Source organism: Colossoma macropomum, unplaced genomic scaffold (assembly GCF_904425465.1).
Source record: "Colossoma macropomum unplaced genomic scaffold, Colossoma_macropomum, whole genome shotgun sequence".
Lineage (NCBI taxonomy): Eukaryota > Metazoa > Chordata > Actinopteri > Characiformes > Serrasalmidae > Colossoma > Colossoma macropomum.
Window position 1 is genome coordinate 7,815,378 of NW_023494803.1, and position 23,843 is coordinate 7,839,220.

Here is a 23,843-nt window from a genome sequence, read left to right on the forward strand (position 1 = left end):
CTGATTTGTAGTGCCTTTAGTGAACACTGGGCGGGAGCAAAGACACGTCCATGATTTGTGGACCTAGAGTTGCTGGAACATCACGTTTAAAACAACAGAATTTCACTAAGTAAAATCAAGTGACATTAATTATTTAAAAGGAGAACAAAATAGTTACATATCATCCTTTCCGATTTGTGAATGTAGTGCTGCTAGTGAACCACTAGAGAGTAAAGACGCGGTTACAACGACAGAATCAGACCAGAGTGTTGTATTAATTAAAATGAATAAAAATTATTCAAAATGAATAAAAAATATATTATGACATATTTACGTCAAGGCACTCATTAACATACAGAAACAATATAAAACGTGCCTGATACATCGGGGGCAGTAAAACCAAGTTTATTTATGAGGCAAATTTAAATTTACAATTTAAAGGTTGAGTAATATCAAATTAATTACACTAAATATATGATTGAAATAAACCCCAACAAGGCACAATAAACCATATATATATATATATATATATATTAGAAAGCGAGTGTAAAAAGTGAACACACTGCAATGCGGTTACTGAACCACTAGATGGCAGTAATGATTCTTGTGTTGCATGTCAAAAGGCTCCCTTACTCCCTACGTAGTGCACTATGTAGGACATGAAATAACGGCTTTAGTACCCAATTTATGTTATATGATTAACAGAAAGACGTTCCTATAAGCTGCACAACTGCCTGTACAACATTTACCGCGCTGTGTATGGTGTATCATATGTATCTGTGAGTGTAGAAGTAAGTGTACTAAATAGGGAATAGTGAGTAGGGAATACGTAACCATTTGAGATTGAGCCTTGGACTAAAGTGTTGGTCGGTTGCCATGGTGATGAGGAGGGCTCTTCACCCCGGAGTTTAAGATGTCCGTGTTGAAGTACTGAGTGTGTTTAGCTGAGCTGTTACTGAGGATCGTCTGCTGCGTCGTGTTTATTAGCGTGTGTGGTGAGTAACGTTAGACACGGAGATCACTGCCAACACTTCAGCATCACTGAGGCAGGAAAACACACTTTATTTACAACAACTCACTGCAGCGTCTTACATGCGTGTTACAATAACCCAACCTCTCAGAAAGTTCGAGAAGCTGGAGCCCCTAAGGTGACATGGTGGTTATGTTTTAATAAGGCGTGACTACAAATTTATACATTGAGGCTACAAATTAAAATGGATGATTCTGAGTTCACAAATTACGATATTGAGTCCAAAAAATTAATATAGTGAGGCCACGATTTACTATATTGAGTCCACAAATTAATATATTGAGGGCACAAAAAACTATATTGAGGCCAGAAAATGTACTATTTTTAAGGCCACGAATTACTAATACAATTTAATATATTGAGGCCACAAATTGATATGACAAAGCCACAAATAACTATACTGAGGCCACAATTTACTATATGGAGGCCACAAATTACTATATTGGGCCCACAAATAGTATTGGAGTCACAAATTAATTTGAGTTCACGAATTACGATATTGAGTCCAAAAAATTAATATAGTGAGGCCATGATTTACTATATAGAGGCCACAAATTAATATAATAAGGCCACGAATTACGATATTGAGTCCACAAATTAATATTATGAGGCTACAAATAACTATATTGAGGCCACAAGTTATGAGAAACTTAACTTTTGGCCTCATAATATTAATTTGTGACCATGCCTTATTAGAAAATACTCATCACGGCACTTTAGGGACTCTGTAGGCAAGAGCTGCTATGCTAGAACTGTAACAGACGGATTAGCAAGTTCTTTGATTTATTTTAGACTTTGAGCCTAATGCGGTCACCTAGATGACCTCAAATATCCTTCTTTTAGACAAAAACAAGTAATACAGTCTAAGTCTCCCCAGGACTGTCTACAGATTTCTTTTAATATGTTTGATTTAAAAAAGATTTCTGTGTTTCAGAGCTGGAGATGTTGAAATTATCATTCATTTTTCCAAATGGAGACAAGTATGGTGAGTGTCCAGAGTGCAACATGTGTCTAATTTAAGGACTATAGCCGTTTAAACTCATTAAAGCCTCTGTACTGTTAAAATAAATGCAGTTACGGTTTGAGTTGTGTGTGTATAACCATGTTTTTAACTCTTTGTGGGGACCAGATGGTCCCAGCATAATGGAAAACATGAACACTGTGATGCTGTGGGGTAATTTGGCTGGTCTCCACGCAAAAACAACAACAAATACAGTTTTTATTAGAAAAAGTAAGATTAGGTCATGGCTAATCTCATGTTTACTTGGGTTAAGGTTAAGGTTGAGTTGGGTGGAGCACAGCAGCATTTACATATATACAGAACTGAGCAAAGGTCAGAGACCACCCTTTCATTTATTTCATTTCCAGTCAAAATGGCCATTAAGTACAAATTACTCATTTTTTTGTGCCAGAAAAGAAGCAAAACATATTAAACAGAAAATTACACAGAAGCATCAACAACTAAATGTAATATAATTTTTTCAGTATTTAAAGTGTTCACTTTTTACCTTTATTACAGCTCCTATTCTTTCAGTTTTTCACAGAAATCTGCAGACACACCTCCAAAGCTCAGTCTTAGGAGCTGGTTGATCATTTTCTGAAGTAATCAAACACATTCAGTGCTGTTGAGGTCTGGACTCTGGGGTGGTCAGTCCATTGTTCAGCTTCTTTGTTTGATGCGTCCATCTCCTTTTCTCAGTGAGGTTCTTCTTGACAGCTACACATCCTTTCAGACCCACAGCGCTGAGTCGTCTTCTCACAGTGGAAGGATGGACAGAAACACCTGTGGATGTTTTCAGATCTGAAGCAGCTTGATTTTCTCCTCTCTCTCAAAGATGAAAGCTTTAAGTGCTGTTTCATCCGATGGGGCAGTTTTGGTGTCTGTCAGGTCTTCCAGGTGGTTGTTAGGCATAACATTTTCTCTGTAGCTTTTAATTAATTTTTGAACTCCAATTTTGGAAACTCCTGTTTTTTTCCCTTTCACCTCAAGAATATCTCCGGAAAAATTAATAATTTGTGCTTAAATGCTGTTTTGGAAATTAAATAAATGAAGGGTGGTCTTTGAGCGTTTAAGTACTTTTTGGGGACATGTGCACAAGGCCAAGACCATGGAAACCCCACAAAGACAGTAACACACGTTTGTATGTGTGTGTTTGTGGTAGAGGGGGAGTGCGGTCATACCCCCGATGGTGTGGTGATTAGACAAGGCATTGGCACACAGATCTCTTCATCTGGAACAACGTATGTTGGAGAGTGGAGCAATGATAAGGTATATGAGTATGTATATATGTACAGTTTCATTTAAAGCGATAGTTTGGTGAAAAATCTAATTTACACATTTTTCCCTGCTACACGAAATGTAGGCAACCAGTGGGGACATTTTTGGTGTCTGAAGTTTGCTTCTTTTTATTTTACCTGGTATACCTTACAAATGGGGCTAATGTAGCTAACACGTAACAGAAGCTTATACCCTAACCAATAGCATTAGCCTCATGCTAATTGCATGCCTGAATCATCACACATTTGCCTCAAACCATGTCGAGTTGTCAAATAATCTCAAATAAGCGATTTCTTATTTATTTATTTATGAATGTTTAGTGCAGCAACACAATTATCAGCTATTCACAGGAGTGCCTTATGGGTAATGTAGTCTTCTGTGTGTCTGTTGCAGATGAATGGCAGTGGGACTCTTTCTCACCCATCAGGCGCGGTGTACGAAGGCCAGTTCAGAGAGAACATGTATCACGGCAGGGGAACGTACTCCTTTCCTGATGGAACCAAATACTCTGGAACGTTCAACAACAACAGGTTACATGCTTATTAATGTTCTTGCCTTGCGTCTTAGATCCCAACTAACCTTAATAAGTTACTTATAGCATCATCATTATGGCATCATCAGCTCCATACAAAATCACCTGAGTCCAACAATAAGCTTAGAAATTTGCCAGTTATGACAGTTTTGTATTGTCACATTATTGTGCATCAATGGCTTAAGTAGTTTGGAAGCTGTCAGTGGGGTTGAGGTCAGGGCTCTATGCAGACCAGCAAACTTATTAAACCATGTTTTTACAGATGGTGCTTTGTTCACAGGAGTACAGTCATGCTGGAACAGGAAAGGCTCTTCCCTAACTGTTGCCATACAGCATGTAATCATCTAAAGAGTCTTTATATGCTGTAGCATTAACCTTAATCTTCACTGGAACTCAGGAGCCCAAACCCTAAAAAAACAGCCCCAGCCCATTATCCCTCCTCAGCCAAACTTTACTGTTGGCACTATGCATTCTGGGAGGCAGAGTTCTCATGCTAGCCATCAAACCCAAATTTGTCCATCAAACTGCAAGAGTCCAGCAGCAGCATGATTTATGCCACTCCAGCCGACAGTTGGCATTGCACCTAGTGATCTTAGGCTTCTGTGCAGCTGCTCAGCCATGGAAACCCATTTCATGAAGCTCCTGACACACAGTTCTTCTGCTGATGTTGTTTCCAGAGGCACTTTGGAACTTTGTAGTGAATGAAGCAACAAAGGATGGGTGATTTTTACACGCTACATGCTTCAGCACTCGTCAGCCCCACTCACACGTTTACACAGCAGGTAAAAGTGGCCCAAATCCGATTTTTTTCTTCATATGTGACACAGATGTGTGTCTGTGTGTCAGTGTGAACAGCAAAAAACGCACTGAATCCGTCATTTGTAATTCCGATTTGAGACGCTTTCATATGTGGTGCTGAAATCAAACACATTCTGGGTGAAGAGCCCAGCTGTCAGTCAGTGAAGCTTCATGATCGTTCCTGTGACCCTGGCAAAGATGAAGCTGAACCCTCCGGGAGCGACTGGCATTCGTTGGACGTCATTGTTCACCTCTGGATGAGCCACGTGAAGCAATATGAAGCATTGTTCTAGACTAATGTCACATATAGGTCACATTTAAAAGATAATGTGAACAGCCAAACAAAAAAAATCGGATTTGATGAGAAAACTGGTCCACTTTTACCTGCTGTGTGAACACAGCCTATGAGTTTGTGTGGTCTTATGCTTCATGGCTGAGCTGTTGTTGCTCCTAGACAGTTCCATTTCACAATAATAGCACTTACAGTTGGCAGGGGCAGATTTAGCAGGGCAGAAATTTCACAAACTGACTCGTGGCAAAGTTGGCATCCTATGACAGTGCCACTGAGCTCTTCAGTGCCTCCCATTCTAATGTTTGTCTGTGGAGATTGCATGGTTGTGTTCTTGATTTTATATACCTGTTAGCAATGGGTGAACACCTGAACTCATTAATTAGGGGTGTTGTCCACATACTTTTGGACATATAGTGTATTTATAAACAGTAATGTGGTATAGATTGATAGTTTAAAATCTGCATCTCTGCTTGTTTCAACAAGCTACAGCTGAGTAATTTGTATGACGTTACTGTGTAAAGCAGCGATAATGTATGTAAAGGCTGGTTCATGTAGAAACATGCAAGATCTTTGATTCTGTTGTTATGACTCCGTAGTTTCACTCCATATCTCCTGCAGCTGTCCAGCATGAAATCACTTTAGAGAAAGAATTTAGGGCCCATATAGGACTAAATATTGGTCATAAGATCTCCATTTATGGGTTTGAAGACAATGAGATTTCAGTATATTACTGAATTACATCCTAAACTAATGTTTTCACCTCAAGCTCAGTGGGATACGATGGCCGTGCCTTGTGTTGACTGTATGAGGGTTTATTGAGTAATTGGTTACGTGGGATGATTTTTGTGCTCATGATTTTTTTTGCTCCTTTTCAGATTTGAAGGTGAGGGCGAGTTCACTGACTCAGAGGGACGCGTGTGGACTGGGACCTTCCACAGAAAAGCAGCACCAGGACTCAAACTCAAGCTTAACATGTAACACAAACGCTGAATGAGCTCTGTAGAAGTGAGGCCTTAACGCAGCAGCTCTGTTTTGATTTCCAGTCACTGTGCATTCTTTGACCAACAAGTAAGTATGTGTTCCTCTTATAACAGAACACTCATTGTCTGTCTTGGAAAAAAAGGGGTATTTTTTATCAAACATGCTGCTTCTGATCTTCCCTTCTGTAAGAGTTTTTTTTTAAAAATTGTGCAGGACTAAGACAAGCATTAAAAAAAGAAAAGAACAATTTTTTTGAGGAACTCATGTAAGAGAGATACTTTTATATTATTAACTTTAAAGATGGGTGGAGATTCTGTCCAGCTCTACAGCATAAAAAGTCAGTAATAAAAATAATAAATAAACTTTGTAACATTTTCAAACTGCATCATTACCTATTATCATACCCCTACCCCTTGTTTTCAGGTGTGACCTTGCCCCTTGGAACTGAGTTATAACGGGTAGTGGTTGAAATTCCTCTCTGAAATGGGACCCTCAAATAAAGAGCATTACTTCGTTAACAGCTACTAGCGCTGCTCTGTAGGCGACCCTGCCAGTCTGCAGTGACAGCAGAGGAGGGTAAAGTTCAGCAACGTCACTTCTGGGCTTTAGTTACGTTTAGGCCATCATATGCCTTCAAAGAGGGGGGCAATTATTTATTATCGCCCACCCCTAATTCTTCAGTGATATGAAGCTGAAGTCAGATATTCGCCAGCTTCTTGTTCAAATTTTCCTGTTCCACCTTAAATGAAGCAGCGGTTCTGATGCCTGTAGCACCAGAATGTAACTACTGAACCATTTAAGTTGGAACGGGTAATTTAGCTAGCTAGCTACCGAGACATCAGCTACTACTAGCGATATTTATGTTTGTTATGAAGAAAAGAATCATAATACATTGAAATGACATTAAACTATATATAAACAATGTTTATCATAATTTTTAAACAGAGGGTTTGGAGTGTGTATCTGAAAAGCCTCTGTTTGGAGGGCCGTGTAGCCCTAACACTTTGCTCTACACCTCTATCTTAACAAAAATCAGGACACCTGAGTGGTAGAAGAGAGGGGTGAAGTAGGATTGGGCCTATATATTGAAACAACACTCATACAAACCCTCAGGGCCTTCCAGGCCTTCGAGGATAGCTTAATGATTTCTGTGAAATAAAAAACTTACATGTCTGTAACTGTTTTTTCTTCTTTACTTAATAGTCAACCTGCTCGTTTTATTTAAACTCTGCAGGCACTGTAGTATAACTGTCACTTCATTATTAGTGTTTGGTTGGAAACAAAATAGTTAAATTCCTGAAAACACAAAATTATCCAATCAGGTTTTTTTCTCTGTGTATCTAAATAGATGCAGCTAAGTGAGCTCTCCCATTGGTTAGGACTTCAGGAGCTGAAATGAAGGCCTAATGCAGGGATCGGCAACATGCAGGATAATTTGAAGATGAATAGACATATTTTCATTTATAAGCACTCAGCTGGTTTCCTGATGTTTAAACTGCAATGAGAAACTATCAAAGACTAAAACATCAGAAGCTGACAAATGAGAAGCCGACTTCAGCCTCGTAAAAACTCGACCATTGAGAGACATTTTACAAAAACTATTTTACCTTTGAGTAAACATTTCCTGCCAGAGACGCGAGAAAAGTCTCTATAGCTGAGCTAAATCATTTATATTATATTTCATTTATATTATATTTTTAGCCTGTACTAGCACTGGGACATATTTACAGACAAGATGGTAAAACATTAAACAAGGTGGCTATATTTTTGTGGAAAGGACAGAATGGCTCTAATTAACCCCTGGCCTAATGTGTCGGTTTAAGCACTAACTTATCATTGCTGACGGAGCAAAACTCATACCTCCAAAATAATAACATTACAGGAAAACCTGTAATGAAAGTAATATAACGATTTTTTTTTGGACCGTTTCTGTTGGTCTGTTCATTATGAAGTTTTAACACAATTCAAAGGGTAACTGGAGTTTTCAAATCATAAAAAAAAAATCAAGAAAAACTACAAAAATGGAGCTACAATGACAACATTTAGGACCTGACAGTGGAATCAAGCAATCACATTGATTTTGATTGGGGGCGGGGTTTGAAGGGGGCATTCCTTGGCAAAATCCAGCACTAAAATTTTATGTTAATGCCAGACGCATGTTCTCGTTACAAGACTAGTCCACTAGAATCCATCCCAAATCACAGTTGTCACAGCCATGAACATATTCACTTATATTCAACTCATTCAGCCTTTGACTGTTTTTGGTACACAAAACCACGCAAACATCATAAGTGGACTTAAGTGCAAAAATAAATGACTAGAAAAATAAAGAATACACCTGGTTAAGTGTGTTATTACTGAAGGGACGGCCTGGATCCACGATGATTTTGCAGGTGAGACTGGTCAACTGTGTTATGGTCAGTGCTATCTTTAATATCTTCGATGATTCAGTTAGTGGACTCCAGCTCACACTCAGTAATACACTTACAGTCATCTACCATGTGAGCCTGCAGAACATTCAGATCTTAGATAGTGACAAAACGATTTTGAACTTACCATCATGATTTTAAGAAAGAGCTTCCACACCCACACACACGTGTATGCACATGTGCACACACACACGTGCTTCAGTAAGAATCAGAACTTTGTTTAGTGGAGAGAAGCTGTGATTTGTGAGAAGACTGTGACCTTCTGAGAAAAACACGCCTTCTGTTCAGCATCTGAGCATCTTCTAAACACACACACACACACACACACACACACGCAGCTGAGCTCATGACTGCGGTAAATAGTCAGGAGTTGTATAAGACCTGAGAAGAGTGCTTCCTGCCCATAGGGAAAGAGAGAGAGAGATAAAAGAGAGAGAGAGAGACTAAAAGAGGGGATGCCCAGTGCAGATTCAGTAGAGTAACTTAATATAATTTATGGCCACATTACAGTCAGTGTACTGTTCAAACGCTTGGAATCAATAGTTTCAATAAATGGCTGCTGATAAATTTATAGCCCTGCGATGGACTGGTGACCTGTCCAGGGTGTATCCTGCCTTCTGCCCAATGACTGCTGTGATAGACTCCAGCTCCCCCGCAACCCAGAAGGAGAAGCTGCTTAGAAGATTGTGTGTGTGTGTGTGTGTGTTTGTGTGTGTGTGATAAATGTATAACAATTCTGGGTCTCACTTTATTTGGATAGTCCACTATAGTCCCCTATAGATGATCTACAGATGTTCAAATTGTTAAACTATCTGTTGATTCTAAACAGTGGTGGGGTTAAAGTGGGGCTCGGACCAGGGTGAGGGTTGGGTTTAGGTTTTGGGTTGAGGTTATGGTTAGGATTTAGGTTTAGAGTTAAGTAGTAGTAGATAGGAGATATTTAGTTGAATGTAACTTGAAAGTAAAGTAAGCGTCTAAAGTGGACTATCCAAATAAAGTGTTAGCCAATTCTGCTATGATGCTAGTACTCTATTTAGCCATAAAATGCCATTTCCATTAATTGAACTTTACATTTTTTTATCCTTCAATAACCGTTGAAATACACTCACTGAGCAGTTTATTAGGAATACTATACTTATACAGGGTAGGGCCTTCCTTTGCTCTCAAAACAGCCTCTGTTTTTCAAGGCATTGCAGAAGATGTTGGAAACTTTCCTTTCAGATTCGGGTCCATGTTGACATTGTTGCGTTCATGCTGTGAATCTTTCATTCAGCCACATCCCAAAGGGGTCTATTGGATTCAAATCCAGTGACTGGGATAGGCCACTGAAGAACACAGAACTCATTATCATGTTCATGAAACCAGTTAGAGACTTTTACTTTGTGACATGGTGCTTTATCATGCTGGAAGGAGCCATTAGAAGATGGTAAATTGTGGCCATTAAGGGGTGCACATGGTCAGCAACAGTACTCAAACAGGCTGTGGCATTAGAGCAATGATTGACTGGTATCAATGCCCCAAAGTGTGCCAAGAAAACATTCCCCACCCCATTACACCACCTCCACCAGCCTGGACTGCTGACATAAGGCGGGTTGGGTCTATAGATTCATGCTGCTGGTGCCAAATTCTGACCCTACTGTCTGTGTGCATCAGCAGAAATAAAGGTTCAGCAGACCAGGCTACGTTTTTCCAGACCTTAACTGTCCAGTTTTGTTGAGCCAGTGCCCACTGCAGCCTCAGCTTTCTGTTCTTAGCTGACAGGAGTGGAACTCGATGTGGTCTTCTGCTGTTGTAGAGGCTCTTATACAATGAATATCTAGAATTAAATGATTACAAAATGATATTCAAAAAGAAGTTCCAGTAATATTACTATCCAGAATCAATTTCCAATAAAATGAATATCTGATATTAACGCTGATGTATCCAGAATTACAATCCCAATTCCAAAAAAGTTGTGACTCTGTGTAAAATGTAAATAAAAACAGAATGCAATGATTATGCAGATCTCATAGACCCATATTTTATTCACAAACGAACGTATATCAGATGTTGAAAGTGAGACATTTTACAATTTCATGAAAAACATTAACTCATTTAGAACTTGATGGCAGCAACGCATCTCAAAATAGCTGGGACAGGGGCAACAAAAGTCTGGAAAAGTAACTGGTACTAATAAAAAACAGCTGGAAGAGCAATTTGCAACTAACTCACATGACTGAGCATTTTAGAGAGGCAGAGTCTCTCAGAAAATGCTAAAGTTCTAAAGTTAATGTTTTTCATGAAATGGTAAAATGTCTCACTTTCAACATCTGATATGTGTTCTATGCTCTATTGTAAATAAAATTATGGGTCTATGAGATTTGCAAATGACTGCATTCTGTTTTTATTTACATTTATTTACATTTTACACAGCGTCCCAACTTTTTGGAATTGAGGCTGTAAATTATAATAAAAAAAATTGAATTTATTTGTACAAAAACTATATTACCCACAAAGTTCTAATAAAATAAATACCCCGAATGACATTATAAAAAATTCTAAAATTTTATCCAGAATGAAGCTGTAAAAAATAATATCTGGATTGAAGTTCTCATAATATTAAAACCCAGAATGAATTAAAAGAAACTATATCCACATTTAGGTTCTAGTAAAAAGTATAATAAAATGAAAATCCAATATAAAGTTCTAATAAAAATAATATCTTGGATACAGTGATAAAAAAATATTCATTATTCAGTTCTAATAAAGTTGATAGCTGATTTTGAATAAAGTTCAAATAAAAAGAATATCCAGAGTGCCTCATATTTAAAAAGTGGTGACCAAACGTCAAAGCAGATAAGAGATTACTTGAAATAAATATTTACTCTTTAACCCTATGATGATAATATTTATCTATTTAATAAATTCTTATTCCTAAAAATAAGTGAAATGTTGCAGATATCAGCAACAAACAACACATATACTTTTGGTAAGTTTTGGATCATTTCCAACACAGCAGCGACACTGAGAGTGAACCGCCACCCAAAAATATCCAGACAAGAGCAGCTTTGTGGTCAGAAACTGACCACTAATGAAGGGCTAGAGGACGGCTACACAAACTGTGTATCAGCACATGAGCTACAGTCTCTAAGTGTACACCAGCAAGGTGGGCTATCAGGGTAGGGGTTTCTAATAAAGTGGCCAGTGAGTGTAGATGCACTGCAGATACTGCTTTGGAAATCATTTTTCTTGTGTTTGTTCTTTCTTATGAAAGCTGAGAGGGTTTGTATCTTAATCTTAACCTTATGGGTGGGAGGTTTTTCTTGACTTTTACTGCTGGGTGTGCGAGCTTTGCTCTTTTATTTAGATGTTTTACACAGTTTTTAACTCTTTACAGCTATGAGTCACTTCATAAAATACGAAATGACTTAAGATCTGCCTGCGAGTGAAGATCTGTGTGTCTCCAGTTCATGGTAAATTTGTCTTAAAGGTTGAAGAGGAAATTGAATCATCTGGTTTTTATGAAGGAGGAGTGCATCTCTTTCTCTCTCTCTCTCTCTCACCCCCCTCCCTCATCCCTTCATTTCTCCACTTACTGTAAAACAAGGCCTCTTTTTGTCCGGCACCTCATCAGACTCACATGCCTCAGAAGAGAGGGAAGAGATAGGTGGAACAGAGGAGAGAGAAAGAGAGAGGGAGAGGGAGACTAAAGTGGTCTATGAAAGCTACAGCTCAGCTGGTCCGAGCCGACTGGACCACCGGAGGCCTCATTTTGGCCGCACAAGATCTGAAGTTCAGAGGAAGCAGTGCGGATTGTTCTAGAAGTGGTCAAGAAGAAGGACAAGATTAAAAAAGCTGGACAGGATTGTAGAAGTGGAACTAAAACTGGAATATTAAGCCGGAATCTAGAACTCTCCAGTGGATCATGGAGAACGGCAAAGTAGAAGGTGAAGTTGAAGTTAAATTCATTTATCTCACATTTTCTGCAGTTTATTTTCCCCTTAGAAATTGTCTTACTGAGAATCAGCCTATTATGTTTGATTTATTTATTTATTTATTTATTTATTTATTAATGGTCTTTATTACAGCTTCCATTCTTTGCAGGATACTTGCTTTCACTTCCTCTAAGAAATCTGTAGACACAGCTTCAAAGTTCAGTCTTAGAAGTTGGTTGTATTTTGTGCTTCTCACAATCCAAATAATCCCGAACACATTCAGTGGTGTTGAGGTCTGGCCTCTGGGGTGGTCAGTCCATTGTTCAGCTTCTTTGTTTGATGTGTCTCCTTTTCTCAGTGAGGTTCTTCTTAACAGCTACACATCCTTTCAGACCCATAGCGCTGAGTCGTCTTCTCACAGTGGAAGGATGGACAGAAACACCTGTGGATGTTTTCAGATCTGAAGCAGCTTGAAGAAAGCTTGAAAGGCCAGAGTGCCCCAACTGGACAAACATGAACAGTTGGTGTGTCATGCCTGTGTTTGATTGTTGGGAAAATCTAGAATTTTTTCTCCTCATTGAATCGTCCTTTTGGCCTGGACATTAGAATGTTTGTGTTTGTCCAGTCTGTGTGTTCTTGCCTTAAAATGACGGCTGCCTTTACACTGTGTGGGCATTTTATTACAAAGAGACCAATGGAAATTGTCCAGAATTACCTGAAATAAAATCTAGTTACGCATCGCTATAGTAACACTTGTCCTCCCTCTCCTTGCCCACGGTAACAAAAGTATATGGATCATTTTAGCAAATTAGTTCAAAGTATTGAGACCAGATTTTAGGTTTTTTACTGACTTGGACTTGAGGCAAAAATCCTCTTGCTTTGAGTGACTTTGTGCTTTAATTATGTTTATTGTATTAAAACTAATGACTGAACATTTCATTCTGTTACTACTAAAACAATCAACACTACCGAAACAGTACCAAATGTTTCGGTGGTGACAATTTTAGCTCATTTTGAGCAGAACTCATAAACGCTAGTCTGTACATGACTAGCAGACACAGCTTTTAGCAGTAGCACACATAAGATCATAATATTTTTCATTAAAACATAAAAAAGTTTACTATATTGCAGAAAATCTGTGTTTCGGTAGGCACAGTTCTTAATGTTCCACACTGACTTTGAGACTTTAAGACATTCACTTCAAAACAATGGGCTCGAACTGCTCCCCATGAGGCCGTGAGGGACAGGGATGCAGCCTCACTTCCTGCTCTAAAATGCAGGGGCGTGGCTAAAATGAGGCTCTGCCTACAGACTAAAACTGTGTTTCGGTAGTGACGTGAAAACATGGAACAGCATTTTTTAATTTGTTTTGTTGTTGATGAGTTTTTGATCTAAAAATTAAACTGATGACAAATTTAAATCTTTCAGCTTAATTTTAAAAAAACTGAAAAGATCTTTTTGAGAACAATGTAAAAAAAAAATTTTTTAAAAAAGTAAATATGATTTGATATTAAATATGATAAATATGAAGTGTAAATTTAGGGGTTAGGGTTTGGGACAGACACCTCGCAACAGAAAATACCCTATAAATGATGATTTTTAATACATGTGTAGCCTATTACTATTTCTATTAATGCCTTGAGTTTAAATAGATCATGAGATCGTTCTTGTAAATACATAAGGTCTGAATATTTAATTGGTTTTTACGTAGTTTCTTTTACTGTGGGACTGCAGTTTTTAGACATCTAGACAAATTAAATAGATTTGTCCATATATAGAGTGGGTTCTTGTCATTTGGAAGTCCCAATCTACTCATATAGTGCACTGTTTATGTAAAATGATGCCTCTTTTTCTATACCCTTGCTGCTAGCATGAATTAAGGATGAGACAAGTCTTGTTCTTACAGGTACCGTGTCACAGAAAACTAAAAAATAAAATACAAGGAAAATGTATTATATAACTATAACAGATAGTTCCGGTCCTAAAATCTTATTGGCTGAGCCGTGTTCAAAGCCGTTGTACCAAGAACCCATTTTTTGTTTAAACTGGGGGGCTGGGAACTTATGTTCTTAACTAGAACTAGGCTGGTCAGCTAGCTAATAGGCTAACAGACACCAGCCTAAACAGCTCCATCATTAATATCACAGGCTTGAATTAAAGTACTTACGGGGTGATTAACTGTAAAACGGTGTGAAAGTCTAAAAAATGTCACTTGAATGTCTTACATGCTTCAAATGTGTCCTTCAGACAGAAGTCACGTCAAACCCAGACTGAATCCCAAATGACTCTGTGTTCCCTAAATAGTGTTCTAGCTATTAAAGTTTAGAAATTCTAGCTTCTACAGCCAAATAGTGCATCATTTATCGAGTGTGGATGTGTCCCAAATGACTATTTCTTAGCTGCATTTTGCATCATTGGAGTGCAGGATCCAGTATTTAAATTCCTACATAGTGCACTATGTAGGGAGCAGGGAGCAATTTGAGATTCAGCCCCAGCATGAGAAGAGGGGCGCCACTGGACTGGTGCTAAATTACTAAAGTACTGCTAAAGTGCTACAGTACTTATAAATCAAAGTTTTTTGCATTAAACAGTGCTGGGTTATCATATGTTCATTGTTATACGACAAAAAGTTCATGAAATGACCGCAATATACAGAGACGGGTGCCCGAATGTTCTTCTCCTCCTTCAGCAGTCCATAGCAACGATACCATACTCTAAAGGAACTACATTTATTGGCAGAATACTTGCTTATGTTGATGATTATTAAAAATTAATTATTTTCTAAAACAAACTGTGTATTTCGGCATATTTTATGTTGGCCGCAGTTTTTTAAAAGCAATAAGCCACTTGAGGTTGTCCGTTACTGCAATTTTACCACTGCTCCCGCTTCGTGTCGTGCCTAAGAACACCCTTCCCTGTGATAAAATTGCAGTAATGCACAGCCTCTCATGGCTTATTGCTTTAGTAACTATATATAAAGTAAAAAAAGCTTAGTAAAACAACTTCTCATACAAAATAATGTCTTATTTTGATTGTAGCAATGTGGAAGCTAATGTAAAGGTCAAAATAAAGCCCGTCTGCTTACACAGACCACCTTCAATTGCTCCGACTACCATTCAGAACATTTCCACTGGGCTTCACCAGCAGTACAGACTCATAAAGAACTGTGTGCTATGTTTCTGTTTCATCTCTCAGATGCAGATGGACACACGGATGACACAGACTTGCATATGGTCCAGGTAGAGAAACCCACAGCTTTGTTTAGCGTTCTCTTCCTCCTCCACCCCCCCTGTTTCTCTCTCTCTCTCTCTCTGATGGCTTTCACATGATCATGTGCTTGATTTGTGTCAGTTGCTATGAAGGGGCTGGTCATGTAGGCCACCATTCAAGTAAACTGATTCATTTATCTCCTCAAATCTAAGGTCACTGAGGACACATGCACACAAATCAATGCTGTTAAAATCACAGAGACAATAAGTCTTAATGGAGAGAGTGTGACCGAATTGTGGCCAAATTTAGCTTGACCCTCCGCTACTGTAATCACATTAAAGTACATGTCGCATACACACAGCTCGAGTCTTGACCATCTGCACGTTCACGCTTTCAGTCACTCATTTTGCTTCACTCTCTTGCTCACCTCTTTTTCCTCTTAGCTTTCCGCTCCTTTTCCGTCTATTTTTCTCTCCCACGTGGCTCCCGACTGGGTGTGTCGCACAATATCTGAGCGTAGAAGTTTCAAAACCTATGTAGGGCGCTCTGCTGGGAGTCTTTCGAGATTCGGCCAGAGGCAGTTAAAGGGGAGCCTGACCACTTCCTGTTTCTCTCTTTATATCAAAAACATGACTGCAAAATGCTAACGGGCATCCCCAGTGAATAGGAGTGAATGGAGTTAAACAGCTAAAAACTAAAAATTAAATTCAATCAAAAAAATCAAAGGAAACTCTCATATCTTTCCGTTTTTCTACAGCAAACAGGTTTTGGTTAGCATTACTGCTGCTGAGTGCTGAGTGCTGATTGGTTAGCATTACTGCTGCTGAGTGCTGATGGTTACTGCTGCTGAGTGCTGATTGGTTAGCATTGCTGCTACTGAGTGCTGATTGGTTAGCATTACTGCTGCTGAGTGCTGATTGGTTAGCATTACTGCTACTGAGTGCTGATTGGTTAGCATTACTGCTGCTAGTGCTGATTCGTTAGCATTACTGCTACTGAGTGCTGATTGGTTAGCATTATTGCTATTGAGTGCTGATTGGTTAGCATTACTTTTACTGAGTTCTGACTGGTTAGCATTGTTGCTACTGAATGCTAGTTGGTTAGCATTACTGCTACTGAGTGCTGTTTGGTTGCTGTTTTGTACATTTTTCCACTGGATTTGACTAGAACCTCTGAATTACAGGGTTTTTGAGGAGACAAAATATGAACATTGATACATCCGCGCTAATAGCAAGCTGGCACTCCTGCGCAATGATATGACATTCAATGGCAACTTAATAACCACACTGGATATAGCGTGCTGATTTATTTGTTTTTGTGTACTTGTCTGTCATATGAGGTCAATTCAGTGAGCAGCAGTGTTGGTGCACATGTAGCAAAATTAATTTTTCATATTCATAGTTCCTTAATGAACATAGTTTGGAACTATTTTCCACCTTAGACCAGAGTTTCTAATATGGGCATGACTCCGACTACAGAATGACAACATGACTTAAGTGGTGTATAGGAGCCTATTCATTTGGAACTCGCTCAGGAGCGCCCTCTAGTGTTTGACAAACCTAGAAGACATTACTGAGTGGTAGTTCTCCTCACTACACATTCTGTGATTTGGCCGCCCTCTCTGCGTTACTCATACTTTACTCATGAACTTGATTTCTGTTGACGCCCACTTTTGCAGTTGCAGGCCCTGTGGGCGGAGCTAAAGGTGAGACTTGGGGGTGTGGTCCAGGAGGTCACAGCACTGCAGCAGAGCAACAACCGATTGGAGGAGAAAGTCTCCACCTGCCAGAGAGAGACAGGCGAGAAGATCCTGTCACTGAGAAATACTCTCAACACACTGCAGGTACACACACGCAAACACACTCACACACGTTACAAGCTCTTATTGTCATTGGAAAAGAGTTAAAATCTTGAAATGCTCTACAACTTTTTACTCCACTACTTTCTGTGTGATGGTGCCATAACTCACTACTCTGAAGTGAAAGGAAACTCGATTTTACATACTATCAAACTAAAGTAGACCAATCACAGAGCACCTTTCCCTAAATCCCGCCTTTGGCTACCGTTTGTCCAATTAAATGTGTCTTTACTTCATTTTTATGAAAAAAGTTGTTTATATTATATTATTTTCTTAAGTATTTTCTTAAGAATAGTTGTAAGAACAAGTGGTATTCTTGAAAATATTATGTTCTTAAATTGTTCTTAAATGTTTTCTTCACCTTATGGTAGCCTCACACATGTCTTAGGCTAATGTATATATATGCTGCTATATAGGTGCTATATAGAACCATTTTCAAAAAGATTCCATATAGAGCTCATTTTCCATCAATCTGAAGAGTGCTATAACAATGCAAAGAACCATTTAATCATGCAAAGGGTTCTTTGAGTGTTCATGGTTCTATAAAGAACCATTTTCATTATAAAAGAACCCCTTTTTAAGAGTGAATGTATGTGTTTGCAGGAGGATGTGAGCAGTGCTCTGACTCAGATCTCTGAACTCAGCTGCACATACAAAGAGCTCCAGAGAGAAATGGAGTTACTGCAGAATACACAACACAGGTAACACACATAGAAACGGCCATAACCCCCAACCCCAGCAACCAACCCACCCCTACCCCCCACACCCCCCCAACACACAAACACTTCCTCAGCCCTGACTGAATCTCTAATCTGTCTGATTGGTAGAAAATTCTCCAGGGGAGAGGGGTCCACGGATGGCCACACCCCTCTCTGCAGCCAAACAGAACTGAGTCTTATTCAGCATTACATCAGCAGCCTGCCAGCCAATCAGAGTGAGTATATAATCATCAATCAGTCATTTACATTGCTAACACTATTTCTTCTACTGGCCTGTTTCAGTACTGGTTCTAACAAGCCCTTCTCCACGTGGCCTCGTCATTTACCCTCTGGAGCATCCCTGACACCATCTTCAGGGTCGTTTGGTTACTGTATTAGCTCAAGTGAAGGGTGTCACACAAGCCCCCCAGATAGCAAGAGGATAGCAGGCCGCTGTTAGCCCACTGGATTTCCTTCGGCGTTTTCTGGGCGGTCCACTGGTGGTTAGGTAGAGTGTTTGACAAAATGCCACTTTTCTCTGTTCAATTTACTTATTTTTCCTTTGTACATTAGTGTAGTACATTATTTTAACTGTAATGTCTTAAATAAAGCTAGTAATACTGCTGTAACCAATCTAGTGTCCGTAACAACATCTTTTTAAATCATTTTATATTAGGTCTATTATATATTTTCTCTCAATTGTTTGTAATATGTTTCTTGGTTTATTTTCCAAAATAAAAGGCTGTGTGCATTTAAAATCTGTTTGAGGGGATTAAAAACTAGTTAGTTCAGAGTTCGGCAACCCAAATGTTAAGAAGAGCCATTTTGTCCTTTCAACAAAAAATCAAACCATCTTCAAAGCCACAATGTTTCATGTCTATTTTACCATCTTGGCTATAAATATGTCTCAGTATGTGCTGATGTCCTAGTATAGGATGAAAAATGTAAAGTAAAACACAGACTTACTTTGTTCTGCTTTAAGCTTTAGCTCAGCTACAGCTGCTTTTCTCGCATCTCCAACAGGAAACTTTTCCGCAAAAGTGGAATAGCTTCTTGTAAAATGTCTCTCAACGTTCTATTTTTTAAGTCAGCTTCTCATGGAACGGGAAATTTTAAATAAGAAGTTGGCGAATATGCAGCAGTTTCTTGTTGCAGATTTAATCAGGAAACCAGCTGGAGTGATAATAAATGCAAATAAGTCGATTTATCTCCAAATCTGCGACCCAACCTTCAGAGGAAAGGGGTGAATTAGCAGTTTTACATTAACTCCAGCGTTTAAGACCATTTATTGTTAAAACTGTGTTGAACGATCTGCAGAGCTTTATTTTACAAAGAAGGATAATTTTATTTTGACCTAAAAATCGAATTGTGCTATGGAGCCACACCACAGCAGTAAAAGAGCTGCATGTGGCTTCAGAACTGCATGTTGCTGACCCCTGAGTTAGACCTTGTATGCAGGACAATAATCTAGGTTGTAAGAAGATGGACGAGGAGTGGCATACAGTCAGCAGAGTACTGATATATGCTTGATTTCTGGGTCTTGCAAAGACAAGAGTTTGAGTGAACACAAGTGTCAACTTTAGCAACAGAACTTGCCCAGTAATTAATGCGCACTGAGTCATTTCCTTTTTCATATAAAAAAAAATGTCATAGAAAACTGTTTATAGTAGTAAAATTCTTTAAAATGATCCACAACATTTAATTTGCTATGTTCAGTCTGTTGGCCCACTGACAGCAAAGCTGGTGGACCACTGGTGGGTAAGCAGAGTGTTATACAAAATGCCACATTTCATCACTCATTTTCCACTCAAAGTCCAATTTCTTTCTTTCTTTCTTTCATTATCTTTTGTAAAATAGTTTGGTAAATAATTTTAACAGTAATATCATAAAGAAAACCAGGTATACAGCTGTAACCAATCCAGCACAGTGTCAGCAAAATTTTCAACAAAATTATTTTATATTAGGCCTAATTTTTCTTTCAATTGTTTGTAATAATGGTCTTAGTTCATTTTTCAAAATAAAAGGCTGTCCACATTCAAAATCTGTTTGAGGAGATTAAAAACTAGTTAGACCTTGTATGCAGGACAGTGATCTGGATGGTCTGAGGGTGGACTAGCAGTAGTAAACAGTCCGTGGAATGTTGACCTTATCAAGCCAGCCAGCCGATATCTGCTCGCTATCTGGGGACCATTCTAATAGCCAGCTAGTTAGCAAGCTAAAGGCCACACAGCTAGCAACAACAAAAAAGGCAGTGCACCATGGTCCTAAATTAAAGCTTATAGTCAGACAAAGCAGGTATTCTTGTACTGCGAGGCCACTTGTGTAACATAGATGTGACGCACATCCGAGTGGTGAGGCAAAGTTGCCGAGGGTATGTTTAAAGTAGGCACTGACACAAGATGTGGGGTCCTTTTGGATTCAGAGTGGGCTTTCGGACTGGACATTTCAGGAAGAGAGTGAGATTGTAACTCTGTGTGTTTTAGACTCTAACTCTGAGCAGGATTCGTCAAGGAATCGCTCCAGATCTCCAGTGTGGAGAGAAAGGAAAGACAGCAGAGACCTGACAGAACAGGACAACCAGGAGATGAGTGAGTCAAACACACTTCTTTTATCCACTTTTCCCCCTAATTTAGTCGCTAGTTAGGTCTCACCCCATCACGCAGTGCTACCTGGCAAGAAGGGTGAAGGGAAGGCTAGCATGTGCTACTTCCAAGGCACATAATCCCAGCCACCATGTCTCTTCAGACTGCTGCCAACAGAATAATAAAATAAAAATAAAAGAAATATAATAATAAATTATAAATAGATAAAATTAAAGAAAATCAAACTATAAACCACAATGGGAGTAATACAATATAAAACTAGAGAAAAGCTGAAGTCAATCAATCTGTCAAACTTATTTATATAGCCAATCTGATTATATAAACAAATCAGATTGGTTATAATGGACTGAGCTCTGCTAAAGCCTGAGTAGACTGATAAATCAATGAGATGATCATTTATTAACCCAGTGTAACTGAGCTTTGCTAAAGCCTGAGTAGATTCAGCCACAGTAGCATTAGTGAGGTCAGGTACTAATGTTGGTGATTAGTTCTGGACACTCCAACTCATCCCAAAGGGGTCTGATTAAAAGCTATATGTACTTATGTGTTTGTGCAGGTCGAAGGCAGATGGCTGCTTTAGAGCTGCTGGAGTCTGAGAGAGTGTACGTTTCCTATCTGTCTCTGCTGCTGAAGGCCAACATCAGCTTCAATGGCTGTGAAAACAACCTAAAAGACAAACGGTAACACACTCAGAACTACACACTCACATGCACAGTAAGGGTGTAACGATTTTAAAACATTGCTGAAACATCAAATTTGAAACAATCCAGAAAATCTTTCATTTGCCATCTTTTGTGGAAACCACTGTCAATGACCATGAAACTCAGAGTAAAGTGGGTGGGGAGGTGGGAGGTGCTAATATTATACATGCACTTGTGCTCTGATTACTGGGCTTTTTTCTGAAGCGTTTATTAATTCTCACACTGTAAAAATATCAGTTTAAAATGACAGTAAATCATTGGCTATTAGTTGCATTATTTAACGGTAATTTTCTGTAATGTATTACATAGCAAAATAGCAGAACTTGGGCCCCAAACATGTCTTGACTGATTGCATTTGGCAAAATCATGTAAATGACATTTTAAATCACACAGTTCTTTCAAGCAATTAAGTACAGATACCAATATTATTCTAATATTATTGTGCATCCCTAAATACTTTTACTAGCTCAGTAATGGTTCTGCGAATCATTGATATAATAGAACATCAAGATTCTAAAAGGACCTTACCCCCTCTATCTCTCTCTCACTCTCAGGCCGTTTCCCTCCTCCTTGCGCTTTCTGATCCAGCAGCACTTGGAGCTGCTGCACCTCCTTCAGGAGCGCGTGCTGAAGAGCCACTGGCAAGGCATCATGGGAGACGTATTTCTGAGGCTCACCAGTAAAGAGGTGCTATAAACTTTTTCTACATTAGAAAAACAAGTTGACTCGATAAACTGACCAGAAATCACTACCAATAAGCCAAAATGAACCATTAGTCAAAGTAAATTCTGGAATTCTACCATCGCAAAAGAACCGGGTTACTTTGGGGTCAGGTTAAGGTTATAACATGTTCGGATGAATGTGCTTCTGCAGACTAAAAGGAGCCGTCCAGCACTGGCCTACATTTAATGTAGAACCATAGAACACATTCTCCATCAATCTGATGAAGCATTTCATCATGCAAAGAACCATTTAAGCATGAAAATGGTTATTTGCGCGTTTGTAGTTCTATATGGATCCATTGTCTTTACTAAAGAACCCTTGAAGAACCATCTATTTTAAGAGCGTAAAGTTCTGCAAGGTGAAATGAATGTTTGTGTGTTTTTCAGAGTGATTTTCTGGACCACTATGTGTCCTATCTGAAGGAGTTGCCAGAGTGTCTCTCAGTCGTCAGCTCGTTCTCCTCAAACTCCTCAAAGTCAGGCGGCCTACTGGAGGTACACACAGGTTGCCCATCAAAGGTTCAGAGTAACATGCCTTTTCAAAATGCTTTTATACCAAAAACTCAGAAAATTTCTTTATTGGTTTGCGATAACTTGATATATTAACCCTATATTGTATGAATTATGAAATACACAAATTATGATTTTATTTTACTGAAAATGGCATAATTACTGAAAAAATGAAAAAAAAAAATTGCCATTGTTGCCATGTGGCAACAGCATGTGACAGTGGAACAGCAATTTGCAATGCATGGGAGAAAACCAATACACTGCCTTTGGATACAGGTCATTTTCATCTTCCTGGATTGAAAAAAAACATGACCATTTATATCTAAATGTTTATAGAATACTTGAAGGTATGAAAATAATCATCTCAATAAAACCAAATCAAATTTTGTATGGGAAAAAAGTGCAAATGGCAGTTCCATGTGGCAACAATTGTATAGTGTTTTGTCATTTTATATAAAACCTATAGGATCAGAATATAGTTTCATTCATATTCGTATTTTATTATTTATATCGAATGTAAACGTATGGGTTCCCTGGTCAAATTACATTTTGTTGATTGTATATATATAAACCTCATATCTCCAAAACTTTAACTTTACAGGAGAAGGAAAATAGGAAAATACCTACTTTAAGTTTAATGTAAGTCAATGGAACCAGATGTTTTTCTGAGGCATTTTAGGTCATTTGTTTTAGTCCAATCATCATGAAATTTACAAACAATGTAAAGGACAACAGGCGTCTTTAAATTATATCAAAAACTGAAAAACGTCAAAAATGGAGATGGTTTTCTTGCGACAACAGCGATAAATATCTATCTATATATATATATATATGCTTGTTTTAATGTACACGCTTGTTTTAATGTAGGGTGACATCACAGGAGATGAGACACGCCCACCCCTGCACACTCTTCTGCTCCAGCCAGTTCAGCGTATCCCAGAATACCTTGGGCTCCTGCAGGTGGGTGCAGCAAGGTTTGTTAAGTATAATTCTGACTACATTCAGGCTTGAAGGCAGTTGTTACAGTTTCTAGCTATGCAATGTACCTCTGTCCATGTTCATAGATAACAGTATGTCAGAAACCGCATAAGCAACTCTAACCAACTCCACACAGTGGAGCAAAGCACACTTATGTATAGGAATTCAGTTGGCACAGTGCTAATTGGTGGGATATAGGCTTCCATCTGGAAGCTTTTGCACTCTAGTGGAAAACAAAGACGCAACCTTCAGACATCATGAATGATCTACATATGATTGTTGAATAAACAATCTTTGTTTCTTTGTTGTAACGTGAGGCTGCTTGTGCTT

General features: G+C 38.7%; 2 protein-coding genes and 1 long non-coding RNA gene across 3 annotated transcripts in view; 2 read left to right on the forward strand and 1 right to left on the reverse strand.

Moving 5' to 3' along the window:
* LOC118824157 lies at positions 1-16,064 on the reverse strand. The gene is made up of 3 exons (XR_005008578.1): positions 15,871-16,064; positions 3,708-3,795; positions 1-63 (listed from the first exon to the last, which is right to left on the reverse strand). It is a non-coding gene; the product is annotated as an uncharacterized LOC118824157 (long non-coding RNA).
* On the forward strand, positions 752-6,307 carry morn2 (MORN repeat containing 2). Its single transcript, XM_036594123.1, has 5 exons — positions 752-974; positions 1,944-1,994; positions 3,172-3,278; positions 3,681-3,817; positions 5,785-6,307. Exons 2-5 carry the CDS (start codon positions 1,952-1,954, stop codon positions 5,885-5,887), a joined length of 390 nt encoding a protein of 129 aa, XP_036450016.1. The 5' UTR covers positions 752-974; positions 1,944-1,951; the 3' UTR covers positions 5,888-6,307.
* arhgef33 (Rho guanine nucleotide exchange factor (GEF) 33) overlaps positions 11,459-23,843 on the forward strand; it is an 18,140-nt gene continuing 5,755 nt past the window's right edge. Inside the window, 10 exon segments of the mRNA XM_036594122.1 lie at positions 11,459-12,245; positions 15,429-15,472; positions 17,122-17,286; positions 17,905-18,002; positions 18,129-18,235; positions 20,483-20,587; positions 21,159-21,282; positions 21,858-21,990; positions 22,413-22,520; positions 23,403-23,495. Of these exon segments, the coding sequence (XP_036450015.1) occupies positions 12,224-12,245; positions 15,429-15,472; positions 17,122-17,286; positions 17,905-18,002; positions 18,129-18,235; positions 20,483-20,587; positions 21,159-21,282; positions 21,858-21,990; positions 22,413-22,520; positions 23,403-23,495 (999 nt within the window). The 5' untranslated portion in view covers positions 11,459-12,223.